Genomic DNA, 15,182 nt, shown 5'->3' with positions numbered 1-15,182 from the left:
TTAGCATATAGTTTTTGTCTTTCAGTTTGTTGATACAGTGTATCACATTGTTTGATGTGCATATATTGAAGAATCCTTGCATTCTTGGAATAAACCCAACTTGATCATGGTGTATGAGCTTTTTGATGTGATATGATGAAAAGAAACTATCCTCAGTTCTTTTCATTCTTTTTACTTTATTCTGCGCTTCAGAAGTTATTTCCACCATTTTATTTTCCACCTCACTGATTCATTCTTCTGCTTCAGATATTCTGCTATTGATTCCTTCTAGAGTATTTTTAATTTCAGTAATTGTGTTGTTTGTTTGTATGTTTATTCTTTAATTCTTCTAGATCTTTGTTAATTGGTTCTTGCATTTTTCTCCATTTTGTTTTCTAGGGTTTTGATCATTTTTACTATCATTATTCTGAATTCTTTTTGAGGTAGTTTGCCTATTTCCTCTTCATTTATTTGGACTTCTATGTTTCTAGTTTGTTCCTTCATTTGTGTAGTATTTCTCTGCCTTTTCATTATTATTTTTTTTAACTTATGTATTTGAGGTCTCCTTTTCCCAGGCTTCAATGTTGAATTCTTTCTTCCTTTTGGTTTCTGCCCTTCTAAGTTTGATCCAGTGGTTTATGTAAGCTTTATATAGGGTGAGATTTGTGCCGAGTTTTTGTTTGTGTGTTTTTCCTCTGATGGGCAAGGCTGAGTGTTGGGTTAGTATTTTTCTTTATTTGTTGTTTAGATGAGGCATCCTGCACAGGGTGCTTCTGGTGGTTGGGTGATGCCAAGTCTTGTATTCAAGTGGTTTCCTTTGTGTGAGTTTTCACTATTTGATATAAACTCTGGAAAATTCTGAAAGAGATGGGAATACCAGACCACCTGACCTGCCTCTTGAGAAACCTGTATGCAGGTCAGGAAGCAACAGTTAAAACTGGACATGGAACAACAGACTGGTTCCAAATAGGAAAAGGAGTACGTCAAGGCTGTATATTGTCACCCTGCTTATTTAACTTATATGCAGAGTACATCATGAGAAACACTGGGCTGGAAGAAGCACAAGCTGGAATCAAGATTGCGGGGAGAAATATCAATAACCTCATATATGCAGATGACACCACCCTTATGGCAGAAAGTGAAGAGGAGCTAAAGAGCCTCTTGATGAAAATGAAAGAGGAGAGTGAAAAAGTTGGCTTAAAGCTGAACATTCAGAAAACGAAGATCATGGCATCTGGTCCCATCACTTCATGGGAAATAGATGGGGAAACAGTGGAAAGAGTGGCAGACTTTATTTCTCTGGACTCCAAAATCACAGCAGATGGTGACTGCAGCCATGAAATTAAAAGACACTTACTCCTTGGAAGGAAAGTTATGACCAACCTAGATGGCATATTGAAAAGCAGAGACATTACTTTGCCAACAAAGGTTCGTCTAGTCAAGGCTATGGTTTTTCCAGTGGTCATGTATGGATATGAGAGTTGGACTGTGAAGAAAGCTGAGTGCCAAAGAATTGATGCTGTGGTGTTGGAGAAGACTCTTGAGAGTCCCTTGGACTGCAAGGAGATCCAACCAGTCCATTCTGAAGGAGATCAGTCCTGGGTGTTCTTTGGAAGGACCGATGCAAAGCTGAAACTCCAATACTTTGGCCATCTCATGCGAAGAGTTGACTCATTGGAAAAGACTCTGATGCTGGGAGGGATTGGGGGCAGGAGGAGAAGGGGACGACAGAGGATGAGATGGCTGGATGGCATCACCAACTCGATGCACATGAGTTTGAGTGAACTCTGGGAGTTGGTGATGGACAGGGAGGCCTGGCGTGCTGCAGTTCATGGGGTCGCAAAGAGTCGGACACGACTGAGCAACTAAACTGAACTGAGGGTTAGTTCTCTGATTGTCTAGGCTCTTGGAGTCAGTCCTCCCACTCCAAACGCTCAGGGCTTGCTCTGTCTCCAAAGACCAGGCTAGGTCCAATCTACCAAGAGGAATTTCACCTGAAACGAAAGGGCCTTTACTTGAGTTCCAAAAGCCAGAGCACAAGAACACAACGTAGGTCTCTGACTCAGCAGAAACTGGGAAGCAGTTATTACCACCAACAAATGCCAAGATAAAGTCACTCCACCTTTGGTCCACCCTGATAAGTCAGCCAGAGACTACCCCTCTGGTCCTGACCACCACTGCTCCAAACCACAGCCACCCAGCACTCTTAGCCACTACACCCCACCAACCAATTCAGAAGCAGGAGACTGTGGAAATGAAAGTGAAGTCGCCCAGTCCTGACTCTTTGCAACCCCATGGACTGAAGCCTACCACGCTCCTCTGTCCATGGGATTTTCCAGGCAAGAGTACTGGAGTGGATTGCCATTTCCTTCTCCAGAGGATTTTCTCGACCCAGGGATCGAACCTGGGTCTCCCACATTGTAGGTAGACGCTTTACCATCTGAGTCACCAGGGGTGACTTTGAGGTGAATGTCAATTGTTAGTGTTTACGGGTTCTGTCTTGACCAGGCATATTTCTTTTTAGTAGAACTTCTGCAGTTTCTGAATTAAATCCTTCAGGTTGGCATTGTATAAATACCTATATTTGTTTGTTAATATTAGTAGTAGTAGTAGTACATACCTTGAACAGATGTGCAAAAGCATGATAGTAGTCAAGCAGATATAAGGAAACAACACTTTGAATAAATACCTAGACAGATTTTTTTTTTTTTTGAGCTTTATTAGAATAAGAAGGTGAAATGTGGACAATACTTTAAATCATATTCTCTCTTGTTTTCTGATTCTAACATGTGTGTATCTGCCATAATTTTGTCTAGCCTTAATGTCTGTGGTTTGTATGATAAATATTTTCTAAGTTAGATGTTTTCCAAGCTGTACACCCATAGACTTTGTGACATTAACTCTCCATTTCCCACCAATACACATGCCATAATAGCAGAGGTTTACTTTAATCATAGGGTTGGCTGTCTGGTTTATGTTTAGGGTATACTGAGAGACACGGAAACACGTTTTTCTGCTGAATGAAATGGTTTACTGTTACAGAAGTACCTGAGACTACTCTAGGTTTGAAGTCTTTTTACCAAAGCATTCATTAAAGACACAATGTTCAAGGTTTTTATTGGGGGACTGGTCACATGGGCACTGTCTACCTAGTATAAACCCAAACTGTAGAATCCCAGAAAGAGAGAGAACATTCAACATAAACCAAATTGTATAAATAATCAAGGTAAAGAGAGTCCCTTTTATCAGTTAGAGCATTGGCGTCCTTTGGAACATACCAAAAATTTCATGTTCCTTGACAGAAGCTGATGTTTCTAATATAGGCCTCCTGTGTATGTTAACTTTTTTCTGCACATTTAACTACTGAGTGGTATGAGTTTTTAGATCTGAGCATGCTATTCCCATTCTTTAAAAGTCTGTCCTCTTTGTACTTTCCTCTAATGTCAAGACGAAAATAGATTCAACTATGATGGAAAGAGACTAAGACATGGGATGGCAAACCTTTGACTGGATTTGCTACCTATTTGTGGAAGTACAGTTTTATTGGAACACAGCCATTTATTTATGTTTTTATCTGTAACTACTTTCAGTCTGCAAAGGCAGAGTTGAATAGTTGCTAAGAGATGACCTTCAGGGCCTAAAATATTTACTGTCTGGTTCTTTGCAGAAAAAGATTCTCTTTATGATAGAGGTAGCACTGCAAATCCACAGTGGAGAGATGGTTTGTTTCTTTTGGGTATCTAGCTGGAAAATGAAGTTGGATCCCTAACTCCTACTGTTCAGCAAAGTGCCAAATGGGTGAAATACCTAAACGTAGATAATGAATAACAATAACAGAAAAACATAGGAAGATTTTTATGTACTCTGTGTGAGGTAGACCTACCTGTCTGGATGTGATAGGAAGTATCATAACCAAATGAAAAAGGAGACAAACTATGAAAAAAAAAAATCAATTTATAGGCAAAGGGTGAACTTCCTTAATATAAAAAGTATCAAGTCACTCTTTGAACCAGCAACTCTGTTCTAGCAGTTGATCCTGCAGGTGTACTTACACTTGACCAAAATGTCTTACATAAAAATATATTTATTGCAGCATTGCTTTTTGTAGCAAGAAATTGGAAAACTTCAAAGTTTATTAATATAATACTGGTTTGTGTACCATATCTGACTTTGTAATCATAAAAATGAAGTAGTTCTTCATACATTAATGGGGCACAGTCTCTGAAAACTAAATATCTTTGATATTTTTATTTAAGAAACTGAGTACAAATGTCTGCTTCTGGGAACAGGGTGGAGGGTGATTTTTATTCATCATATATATTTTTGTATATTTTGGATTTTGCAGTATCACGTATGTTATTGAAATAATAATTTTCAAAAGTTAATATAAAATATGAATACCCATTCTCCACCCCATATGCTTTAGCATAAACTGAATCTCCTCTCTGCATAAGACATTAGCTACAAACTCATTCAGGTATCCTTTTCCATTTCCCACAGACCAGTTGTTAAAATATTATAGACACACGCACACACCATGTTTGGGATTGAAGTAGAAGGTGGTTGGGAGAAAGCAGTGGTGTCAGCAGCCCTCCACCGTCAGGGGCTGCGGAATAGGGAGCTGTGAGCTCATGTGCCTAAATGATTGATTGTTGCCTCCCCCCACCCCCACCCCGCTTCTTAGACTTCAAATCTCAGCCTGAACCATCCCCTGTTCTTAGCCAGTTGAGCCAACGACAGCAGCACCAGACTCAGGCCGTCACTGTTCCTCCTCCTGGGTTGGAGTCCTTTCCTTCCCAGGTGAAGCTCCGAGAGGCAGCACCCAGAGACAGCAGTACCTCCACTGTGAACAAACTTTTGCAACTTCCCAGCATGACTGTCGAAAACATCGCTGTGTCTGCTCACCAACCACAGCCCAAACACATCAAACTCCCTAAGTCTCGGCGAATACCTCCAGCTTCTAAGGTGAGTCTTTTATCAGGAAGTCATAGTGCCAAAGGTGGATGCATTTTAACACTTAGTTCATGGGGTATATTCAAGTACATAGTCTCTTGATTTATGAGCATCGGTCACTTCTGAGTGACTAATGGGTTTGTGCTAAGAGACAGGACTGTCCATTCAAATTACAGATCTTGCTCAGGAAACCTGATGATCTTGTGCGTTTAGGGAAGAGAATCTGGTGTTCTTCTGCACTTACTTAGCTCTGTTCTGTAGAGGTAGGAGTGGTTCCTTGACCAGGCAATGCTTTCATTAGAGGCCCCTCTTCCTCACTCATCCATCACCACAATCCCGTGTCACACCCCCCCCTCCCCTTCCCCCCAACTCCCATCCCCAATCCTAAGAAGCATTTGGTGGAACTGACCATTCCGTTAACTTTTTAATTTTTCTTGGCTCTGTTCCTTTCTCTTTAAAAAAAAAAAAAAATCCTATTTCTTTTTCCTGCCTTTCACTCCTTGTTCCTCAGGACTCCCCAAAGGGCCCAGGGAACCCAGTGCTTGTTAGCTCTGCAGACCTTTGGGGCTGGGAATCTCTCACTTCCGTTGCTAACATCATGGTTTTGCTTTTACAGATTCCAGCTTCTGCAGTGGAAATGCCTGGATCAGCAGATGTCACAGGATTAAATGTCCAGTTTGGCGCCTTGGAATTTGGATCAGAACCTTCTCTCTCTGAATTTGGATCATCTGCAAGCAGTGAAAATAGTAGCCAGATTCCCATTAGCTTGTATTCAAAATCTTTAAGGTATACAGTTTCCCACTTCTCTTTCTAGTTTTGATTAACTCCTTTGCAAAGTAAAACACAGTAGAGTCTAAGAAATCACCTGGTGGAGAAAATAAACCCTATAGTGATGGGTTTGTATCACCATCACCAGTGGCTAACTCTAGAATGTGTCTTCCATCCCCCTAAAAAGAAATCCTGTGCCTGTTAGCAGTCATGCCCAGCTTTCCCCCTCACTCCATCCCTTGAAAACCATTAATTTGTCTCCTGATTTGCCTGTTGTGGGATTGCATATAACTAGGAAAATGCAATAAGTGGCCTTTTGTTTCTGACTTCTTTTATTTAGCATAGTGTTTTCAAGGTTCATCCATTTTACAGTGTGTGTGCATTTTCTTTTCCAAATAGTATTTCATTGTGCAGGTACATCACATTTTGTTTATCCAGTCATTAGATATTTGGCTTACATCCACTTTTGGCTGTTATGAATCATACTGATGTGAAAATTCAGTTAAGTTTTGTGTGCTTTCATTTGCTTTGGAGCTGTACCTGGGAATTGCTGGATCCTTTGATAACTCTTGTATTTAACCATTTGAGGATCTATCAGACTTTCGCCCTAGTGGCTGAAATACATTCCTACCAGTAATCTATGAGGGATTCAGTGTGTATACATCTTTGCTAACACTTATTTTCTTTCAATGGAATATTTTATAAATAGAGGAATCAAGATTCAAGAGGAATCTTGAAATTCTAAAATCTCAAATTTTAGAATTTGTTTTACTACATTTTTTACCTTCTAGAGCCAAAATCTGATATTTGCTTGAGTTCCCTTTCTAAGGACAGACTCAGGACATTTAGATTCCTTAAAGTTTCTTAAGAATTCTTAATAATGTCACGCTGCCTATTAGTTAAATTTGTTGTTCAGTTGCTAAGTCGTGTCCAACTCTGCAACCCATGGGCTGCAGTATGCCAGACTTCTTTGTCCTTCACTGTCTCCCAGAGTTTGCTCACATTCATGTCCATTGAATCAGTGATGCTATCTAACCATCTCATCCTCTGCTGCTTCCTTCTTTTGCCTTCAGTCTTTCCCAGCATCAGGGTCTTTTCCAGTGAGTCAGCTTTTTGCATTGGGTGGCCAAAGTATTGGAGCTTCAGCATTAGTCCATGCAATAGAATATTCAGAGTTGATTTCCTTTAGGATTGAATGAATGGTTTGATCTCCTTGCAGTCCAAGGGACTCACAATAGTCTTCAACACCACAGTTCACAAGTATCAATTCTTTGGTGCTCAGTCTTCTTTATGGTCCAACTCTCACATCCATACATGACTACTGGAAAAACCATAGCTTTGACTATATGGATCTTTGTTGGCAGTGATATCTCTGCTTTTAATATGCTGTCTAGGTTTTTCATAGCTTTTCTTCCAAGAAGCACGTATCTTTTAATTTCATGGCTGAAGTCATGGTCTGCAGTGATTTTTAGAACCCAGGAAAAGAAAATCTGCCACTGTTTCCACTTTTCCCCTTTCTGTTTGCCACAAAGTGATGGGACCGGATGCTGTGTCTCTTTGAACGTTCAAAGTTTTTTGAATGTTGAGTTTTGTGCCAGGTTTTTCACTCTCCTTTTTCACTCAAGAGGGTCTTAAGTTCCTCTTCATGTTCTGCCCTTAGGGTGATGTTATCTGCATATCTGAGGTTGTTGATATCTCTCCCAGCAATCTTGATTCCAGCTTGAGCTTTGTCTGACCCGTTGTTTCTCGTGATGTCTTCTGTATATAAGTTAAATTAGCAGGGTGACCGTATATAGTCTTTTGCGTACTCTTCCCAGTTTTGAACTGTCAGTTAAATTAGGTTGCTCTAATTTGGGAGGAGGGATTAATTGTTCTTTTAATCTTCATTTGCATGATATAAATGATGCAGCAGTATAAATTTTATAGTTAGATACGTTTATTTAATTTAAAATATGACGAGATGAAATTGTTCTGCCTCATGAAAACAGTGAAGTGACACAGATTTATGTCTCATGTCTTTTATTCTCTGTAGTGATTCTTTGAATACCTCCCTACCAATGACCAGTGCAGTACAGAACTCCACCTACACAACTTCCGTCATTACCTCGTCCAGTCTGACCAGCTCCTCTTTGAGCTCCACTAGTCCAGTAACAACGTCTTCCTCCTACGACCAGAGTTCTGTGCATAACAGGATCGCATACCAAAGCTCTGTGAGTCCGTCGGAGTCAGCTCCAGGAACCGTCACGGCAAGTGGTCTTTCAGGTTTATTCTTACAGGAGATTCCAGTTGGAGCTCGAGATGTAGTTTGGGAAATTTCCTTTTAGAAAATTTCATTTTAGAAATCGGCTAACCTTTTGAGAGGAATCCATATAGTTTGTGGCCATCTCGTTTGAAACCTGTGTTTCACGCACCTGTACACAGGGATTGTGTGAATGGACCCAGACGCCTGGTATACGGATAGTGTCAGGATACACCCTGAGTTGTGCAGTGGCTTCGGTGGGGTGAGTGGGGACTCTAGTCTAATGTTTCACTGTCTTGTAAGGCAGACATTCAAGCATTACTAGTGAGAGCTACTTTAGAGTGGCGAGAACATGAACATAATAGAAACAGTTGAATTGGCATAGCAGACATTTGGATACATTTTTTTCCCTTAAGTTTCCTTCTAAGATTGTGAGGAAATATTTGCATGTATTGACCTAAGAGTTTTTTCCTCCCTTTCTTTTCCATCTTTCATGTTGGATGTTTTCCTCAAATGTCTGATGAATCCATTGTGCCCACTTAACACTAAAACTGTCTATAGGGGTAGGTTGTTGGACATGGGCTTCAGTGAGGGACAGTGTGGTTGGCCATTTCTGTAGGGGTGGGAGCTCCTTCATCAGCCCTATGGGCCTTTCCTGTTGGGTTTGTTTGGATTCTTCAGGGGCTCTTCTTCCAGTCTCTTCCCTGTAGGACCTATACCTGTCTGTCAGTGTCTTAAAAACCTAGTGTGAAGAGAAGGCTGCCGTTAAATATTCATTGATGAAGTTTAGAGCTTGAGGGAGAAGGTGGAAGGGGGCATTCACCCTGCTGTGCAGAGTTTAAAAAATTCTCTAACATTTAGCCCTGCCTTGACACCCAGTTCCAAAGTTATGTGATATATATTAGTACTGAGTTGCTTGGTATGGTTCTTGGATATAAGTTGAGCGGTTTTCTGGTTTTCTCAACTACTTGCTTAGGCTTTGGCTTTACCAGGTCAGCTAAGTCAATTACTATCTGGCATCTGCTTTCTACTGTATAAAGTCTTGTTGCTCTCATTTTCCACCTGTATTTCTCTTTCTGGGTTGACACCTTTTTAAAAAGCCATGTATTTTCAATATATATTCTGTAAGAAGTTTATTTTTGTGATTTCCAGCATGGTAACCACTAGCCACATGTGGTAGTTTAAATTAAATATACAATTAAAAGTTCAGCTTCTCTGACACACCACGATTTAAATGTTGTCTGTCTAGATATGGTTGGTCAGTCACTATAGTACACGACCAAGTACAGACAGACAGTATTTCCACTATTGCAAAATATTCTGTTCCCTTGGAAAGTGCTGGTCTTTAGTGTGTAAGACATAAATCAGACCATTTCTTTAAATCTCTGTCATCTGCACAACATCTCAGTTCCAGCTCTAACTTGACGTCTTGTTCTTGTCCATATCACTGTTCAACTCATTTCTTGCTCAGCTAATCGAACCAGATTTCTGATCTCTTTTGACCATTTGATGGTATTTTTGTCCCCAGCATGCTTCTGCCTAGAATTTCCTTCATCCCGAATAACGTGGCTTCTTTATTGTGTCAGTTTGTCCATTGCTTGTGAAATTTTTGTTTCTGTTTTTAATAGTTTTAAATTCGAAGTTATTTAATTAATTTAATTTAAATTAATTGTAGTTAATTTACAATGTGTTACTTTCACATGTGCAGCAAAGTGATTCAGTTATATGTATATATTCTTTTTCAGATTCCTTTCCACTGTAGGTTATAAGATATGGAACATAGTTCACTGTGATATATAGTAGGACCTTACTGTTCGAATATTTGTATTTTTTTAAGGTTTATTTATTTATAATTCAAGTATATTGCTTTATAATTTTGTGTTGGTTTCTGCCATATATCAACATGAGTCAGCCTGGGGCTTCCCTGGTGGCTCAGATGGAAAGAATCTGCCTGCAATGCAGGAGACCCACATTCAGTGTCTGGGTCGGGAAGATCCTCTGGAGAAGGGAATGGCAACCCACTCTAGTATTCTTGCCTGGAGAATTCCATGGACAGAGGAGCCTGGAGGGCTACAGTCCATGGGGTTGCAAAGAGTTGGACAGGACTGAACCACTAACACTTTCACTTTTACATACACATGTATCCCCTCCCACTTGAACCTCCCTCCCACCTCCCAGCCCATCCCACCCCTCTAGGTTGTCACAGAGCAGCAGTTTGAGCTTCCTGCATCATACAACAAATTCCCAATGGCTGTCTATTTTTACATGTAGTCCAGGGTTTGTATTTTTAAAATGATTTTCTAGGTGAAATGAAGTGTCCCCAAGATGTGATGGCAGCTATTTGATTCATCTTTTCCTCTCTTTTTGTCTAGTGAGTTTTTTTGGCTCTCCGGGTCTTCCTTCCTGCAAGGACTGTATCTGGTTGTGGTGTACCATTTTCTCATGGTAGCTTGTCCTGTTGCAGGGCCTAGGCTCTAAGGCACAGGGACTTCAGTAGTTGTGGCTCTCAGGCTCTAGAGCACAGGCTTAATTAATAGTTGTAGGGTATGGGGTTAGTTGCTCCAAGGCATGTGGGATCTTCCTGGATCAGGGATTGAACCCATGTTTCCTGCATTGATAGGTGGATACTTTACCACTGAGCCACTAGGGAAGCCCTGATACAGTTTTGAGAAGACTTTGTATGTTGGTTTTGTGCTGTCTTGGAGGAATATGCTTGATGTCATGTGTGTATATTTACCGAACAGTGAACCATCGTTGAGAGGGAGGCAGAGCAACAGAACTTTGATTGCTCTCCATGTGCCCTTTATACTGATTTTCCCTTCTCTGAGTCTTTTAGCTCTTGTTTTGCTTTGTTTTTCCCTAGCAGTTCTGTTTTATTGTCTACATTTCTTGTAAATAATCTCAAATTGTTTTAAGAATAAAATGTATGTAGGATTTTATGAAAAGAAAGTGAATTTCTGTTCTGAGATCATCTCCTCAGCTTCCTTGTCCCATCCAGAGCCTGTCTGAGCCCTGCAGGCTCCACTGTCAGTCACTTTTTTTTTTTTTTCCAATAGTAAGTTTATTTTTTTACTTATTGGCTGTGCTGGGTCTTCCCTGCTGCAGAGGCTTTTCTCTAGTTGTGGCGAGCAGGGGCTATTCTCTAGTTGGGATGCATGGGCTTCTCACTGCAGGCTTCTCTTGTTTCTGAGCACGGGCTTCTGGGCACACAAACTTTAGTAGTTGCCTCCCAGGCTCTAGAGCACTAGCTCAGTAAATGTGGCACACGGGCTTAGTTGCTCTACTGTGTGTGGGGTCTTCCTGGATCGACTCAAACCTGCATCTCCTGCCTTGGCAGGAGTGGCTCTTTACCAGTGAGCCACCAGCGAAGCCCTCAATCTCTCTACCAGGTCTCTACACCCCATCTATGGAAGTAAAGTTTTCTTTGTGAGGATGCCTCCTTCTGTTTGAAAGTTCTGGGAAAGTGCTTCATGGTTAACTCAGACCAACTGAATCATATAAAATACGATAATTCCTTGCATGAAAGTTATCTTCGTTATAGTTTGGAAACACTTTCTAGTATGTGGGGTACTCGGGAGACAGAATGTCCATGAGATAGAAAGGCTTGTGGTGATTTCAGTATAGTGAGAGTTCCCAAGTCCTGCCTATGGCTTAATAATTTTTAGGACTGTTTCATTGCTTCCTGTGCTTTTGGTCTTATTTTTTATTCTTATTACTTCCTTAAATAACAAGTTTGGTGTAAATAAGGTCAGCTTGCTGGGATTTATTAAGAATTTGTTGTATTGCCTCTCCTTTTCTTAAGAAACAAAATAAAACAGGTCATAGTTCTTTGCTTAATTCATAATCTTCATATGTTTGTGGTTAAATCCCAACCTAGGTTGTCATTCAATGGAGGGTTTACTTACTTTATTTTCTCTTTCTTATAGAATGGACATGGTGGTAGTCGAAGTCAGCAGACAGTAGACAGTAAGTATATGAGCTAACTATCCTTGTTGTGGCTGGTGGAAACCACAGACAGAAAAAGAGCATAGCTGATGTGGTGGGGTAAATGATTGGCCAATGGCTAATTCTGCAAAAGTAGTCCTTTTCCATCTTTTCTGATAGCTGTCTCTGACTCATCATTGGCAACATTTCTTTCAGTTTAGAGCTGAGCTAGAGAGGCCCTGTGACCAGACTGTAGGTGACAGTATTACTAGAAATACATCTACAGCGTGAAGGGGGTCTTGCATCATTCTGCTGTCTTAAGACCGCATCTCAAGTGTGGAGTGTAGGTTGGATTTAAAATATGCTTTTCTCAGAGGCCCAGATTCCAGGAAGTTTAAGAGGGCTTTCACTTCAGTAATGTGAAAGATGTTTAAAGCAGAAATTGGCATGCTGGTTTAGGAGAGAGAGAAAATGTTGCTCACTACAAATACTTGGGAGAAATGGAGGGAAAGCCCACCAAATCTAGTACAGCTCAGTGATCACTGGAGTTAGTGTACAAAGGGAACACATTAGTTGTTCCCTTTGTTCTTGGCTTGTTTATCAATGATTATGGTCATAATCTAAAATGAAACCGATTTTCATTGATCATTCAGTGAAGCAACTGGATATCTATTGGGTATGGAAGCCAGAAAGACCCTCTTTTTATTTAGAAATTTTTGGGAGTGTGGCTGTGGAAATTTGCCAGACCAGGAATAGGTCTCAGTTGGAATTGAAATGACACATTGATTTACCCAGAGTTGGATTTGGTGTTGAGGGACTGCCAGAGCAACAAATAACGTTGGTACATCTGAGAACACTAGATGTCACAGGAAGTGTGAATTACTCAATCTGTGGTGGAAAGTTTCTTTGGCCCACGTGTGGGGTCGAGAACACACAGAGGTTTACTTAGAGATTTTATTTGGAGATTTCAAGTGAGATAATGAGATGTGAGATGTCCATAAAACAGTGTGCATTTTAGATAGGTTTTTATCTCCCATGTGCTCTTCTCCAACCATCTCTCTCTCTCTCTCACACACACACACACACACACCGTCACACTCACATTCACCACACACTTTCTGTGAACCTGTCATTGATGTGATCCAACACCCAGGGAGGTGAGTTTTGGGCCAGGGACATCTGTGGTGTCTTTATCTGATTTCTGGAAGAACAGGCGCCATTTGGGAAGGCCTGTCAGTGAAAAGCCTCAGGGGTGTGAGGACCACTCTAAGAACTGACCATGCCCAGTGTTGCCCTGTCACTGCTGGTGCTGGCTGTCGAGCTGTCCTCCCTTTCGGAGACTAGCTCACGTCGCCTGGACTCTCAGGGCCTCCCGAAGCAAGGTGCTGCCCCCTCTTAACTGCAGAAGACAATGATGCTTTATGTCCAAGCACATATCTGAGTTGTATATGTGGATGGCACTAAAACTGAGTCTTCTCTGCAGCTGATTGATCGCATTCTTATTCTTCTGAAAGCCTAATGCATGCATTTATGTGCTCTGAGGTCTGTTCTGTTGAAGTGTGTGCAAAGAAAATGCTCACTTTTGGAAGTAGCTGTGGAGGGCAGGAGTGTCTTCCTCAGGTTTTAGGTGTGTGTGATTCTCCATTGTATGTACCCTGGAGAATTGTGTGTATGAGTATGTATTGTATGTACTGTTCCTCCCCTCTACTGGCAGTGAACTTTCCTGAGGTCAGCCTGCTGTGATACTCATTTGATAGAAGCAGACCTAACCCCTGGGTGGTTCCCCCACCACGTGCTCACTGTCCCTTGTGTTCACGCTGTGACCGTATTTGTCAGTCTCTGAGCCTCTTTCCGTGTCTGGGTGTAGCTCAGGGTCAGATTCCTTTAGTCGGGAGGATTTGACCCCCACATCGGGGCTGTGTGTGATGGTAAAGATGTATCCCCCTCCTCGCCTGGGGCCTGTGTTCCAACCATCCTTCGCACCATCACCGCAGCCCGGGCAGGGCCCGCCTGCAGCCTGCTCACGCACTGTCCCCCGGGGCGTCACTGTGTATGTCACAGCCCAGCCAACCTGTCACAAAACATTGAGCATTTCTCCGATACTCACGGTTGGTTCTGGAGCTAAACTGATCTGTTTCTTACAGCTACTTCATCCGTTCCAGCTCCAAAGACAACAGACCCTCCTTCTGCCCTCCCATCTGTGGCCTCCTTGCCCAGCACCACCTCCTGCGCTCCGCTTCTGCCCCCTGCATCCCAGCACACTGCCACTCTGCCTTCCCTGTCCCAGCCTGGGGACCTGTCCAGCAGTCCCCTCTCTCAGCTCAGCAGGTACGGGGACAACAGGGACCCAGAGTCCGAGGCACCAAGGCCAAGTCCTGAAGCTTCTGGACGGCTGTGTCCAGGGACATAGCCCACACTTGCCCCTGCCTGTCGTCCTGGCCTTTCGCAGTAATGCTGTGTGGCGGGGGTGGGGTCTCAGGCGCCCGGTGTGAAAGTCTTGCCACCTGTAACGCCTCTGCTGTCACACAGCCCTGGGTCTTTGGGAATGGGGTGGGGCCAGAGGGTCGCTTCTGCTCCTCTTTAGCCCTCAGGAGGGGACCCCGTGCCTCAGCCCTGCCCCACATTCTGGGCCCCATCACTGTGATGTGGGGTGAAAGGGCCGGGGGATTTCTGAGCAGGTCTCTTGTGTGGCACTTGCTGTGGGTTCAAAGATGAGTGGTCAACACAGGCATGGGAGGACCGGACTGGTGGGTCCTCACCTACCTTCTGAGCAGAATTCTCCTCTTGCCTCATGCAGCCTGGAGCAGAAGCCAGGCTTCTTGAATTCTACGTTTGATGGGCATTCAAGCTCCAGCGTGTGGGGCCGACGTAGGAACTTTCTTCCCACACACACAGATTTAAGGGGGTCTCCAAGGCTGGCTGTTCTTAGTACAATCCTGTTCTTACCATTTACAGTCTCAGAGCAGATGGTTAGAGCTGCCTGAAGCGGGCTCTGTAGGTTCCCAGGGAAGGATGTCCTGGATCCTCATGGCGAGTGAGCAAGCCTTTAGGTCATTTCTAACCACAGAACACCTGTCTGAGGTGATGCAGAATGAAGGGTGTCCAGCCAGGCCTTCCCATGGGGGGATAAGGCGAGCTCGTGGATAGCCTGCCTGGCCAAGTGGCCCCTGGTACAGAGGGCCGTGGTGGACATGTGGTGCCGTCTTGTCTTCCAGCTCCCTCTCCAGCCACCAGAGCAGCCTCGCCTCCACGCACATGCCGCTCTCCGCCAGCACATCCCACACAGTAAGTGTTCCTGCTCCCCCACCCACTCCCTCCT

General features: G+C 42.8%; 1 protein-coding gene and 1 non-coding gene across 8 annotated transcripts in view; both read left to right on the top strand.

Annotated features, from left to right (window-relative positions):
- The window catches only part of UBAP2 (ubiquitin associated protein 2), a 119,337-nt gene that overhangs the window by 93,932 nt on the left and 10,223 nt on the right, over window positions 1-15,182 (top strand). For 6 of the 7 annotated variants that reach the window (XM_061425945.1, XM_061425943.1, XM_061425942.1 and 3 more), the window contains 6 exons: window positions 4,664-4,944; window positions 5,549-5,718; window positions 7,733-7,946; window positions 11,866-11,905; window positions 14,008-14,191; window positions 15,079-15,148. In XM_061425945.1, coding sequence (XP_061281929.1) covers window positions 4,664-4,944; window positions 5,549-5,718; window positions 7,733-7,946; window positions 11,866-11,905; window positions 14,008-14,191; window positions 15,079-15,148 — 959 coding nt within the window. Of the gene's footprint in view, window positions 1-4,663; window positions 4,945-5,548; window positions 5,719-7,732; window positions 7,947-11,860; window positions 11,906-14,007; window positions 14,192-15,078; window positions 15,149-15,182 lie in introns of those variants that run through there. The other variant, XM_061425949.1, reaches the window with a different exon arrangement.
- LOC133253553 (small nucleolar RNA SNORD121A) lies at window positions 13,263-13,346 on the top strand. The gene has a single exon (XR_009738341.1). It is a non-coding gene; the product is annotated as a small nucleolar RNA SNORD121A (small nucleolar RNA).

This window comes from Bos javanicus, chromosome 8, assembly GCF_032452875.1.
Source record: "Bos javanicus breed banteng chromosome 8, ARS-OSU_banteng_1.0, whole genome shotgun sequence".
Taxonomy (NCBI): Eukaryota; Metazoa; Chordata; class Mammalia; order Artiodactyla; family Bovidae; genus Bos; species Bos javanicus.
The sequence above is the reverse complement of the archived record's forward strand: the minus strand, read 5'-3'. Positions and strand labels throughout refer to the sequence as shown.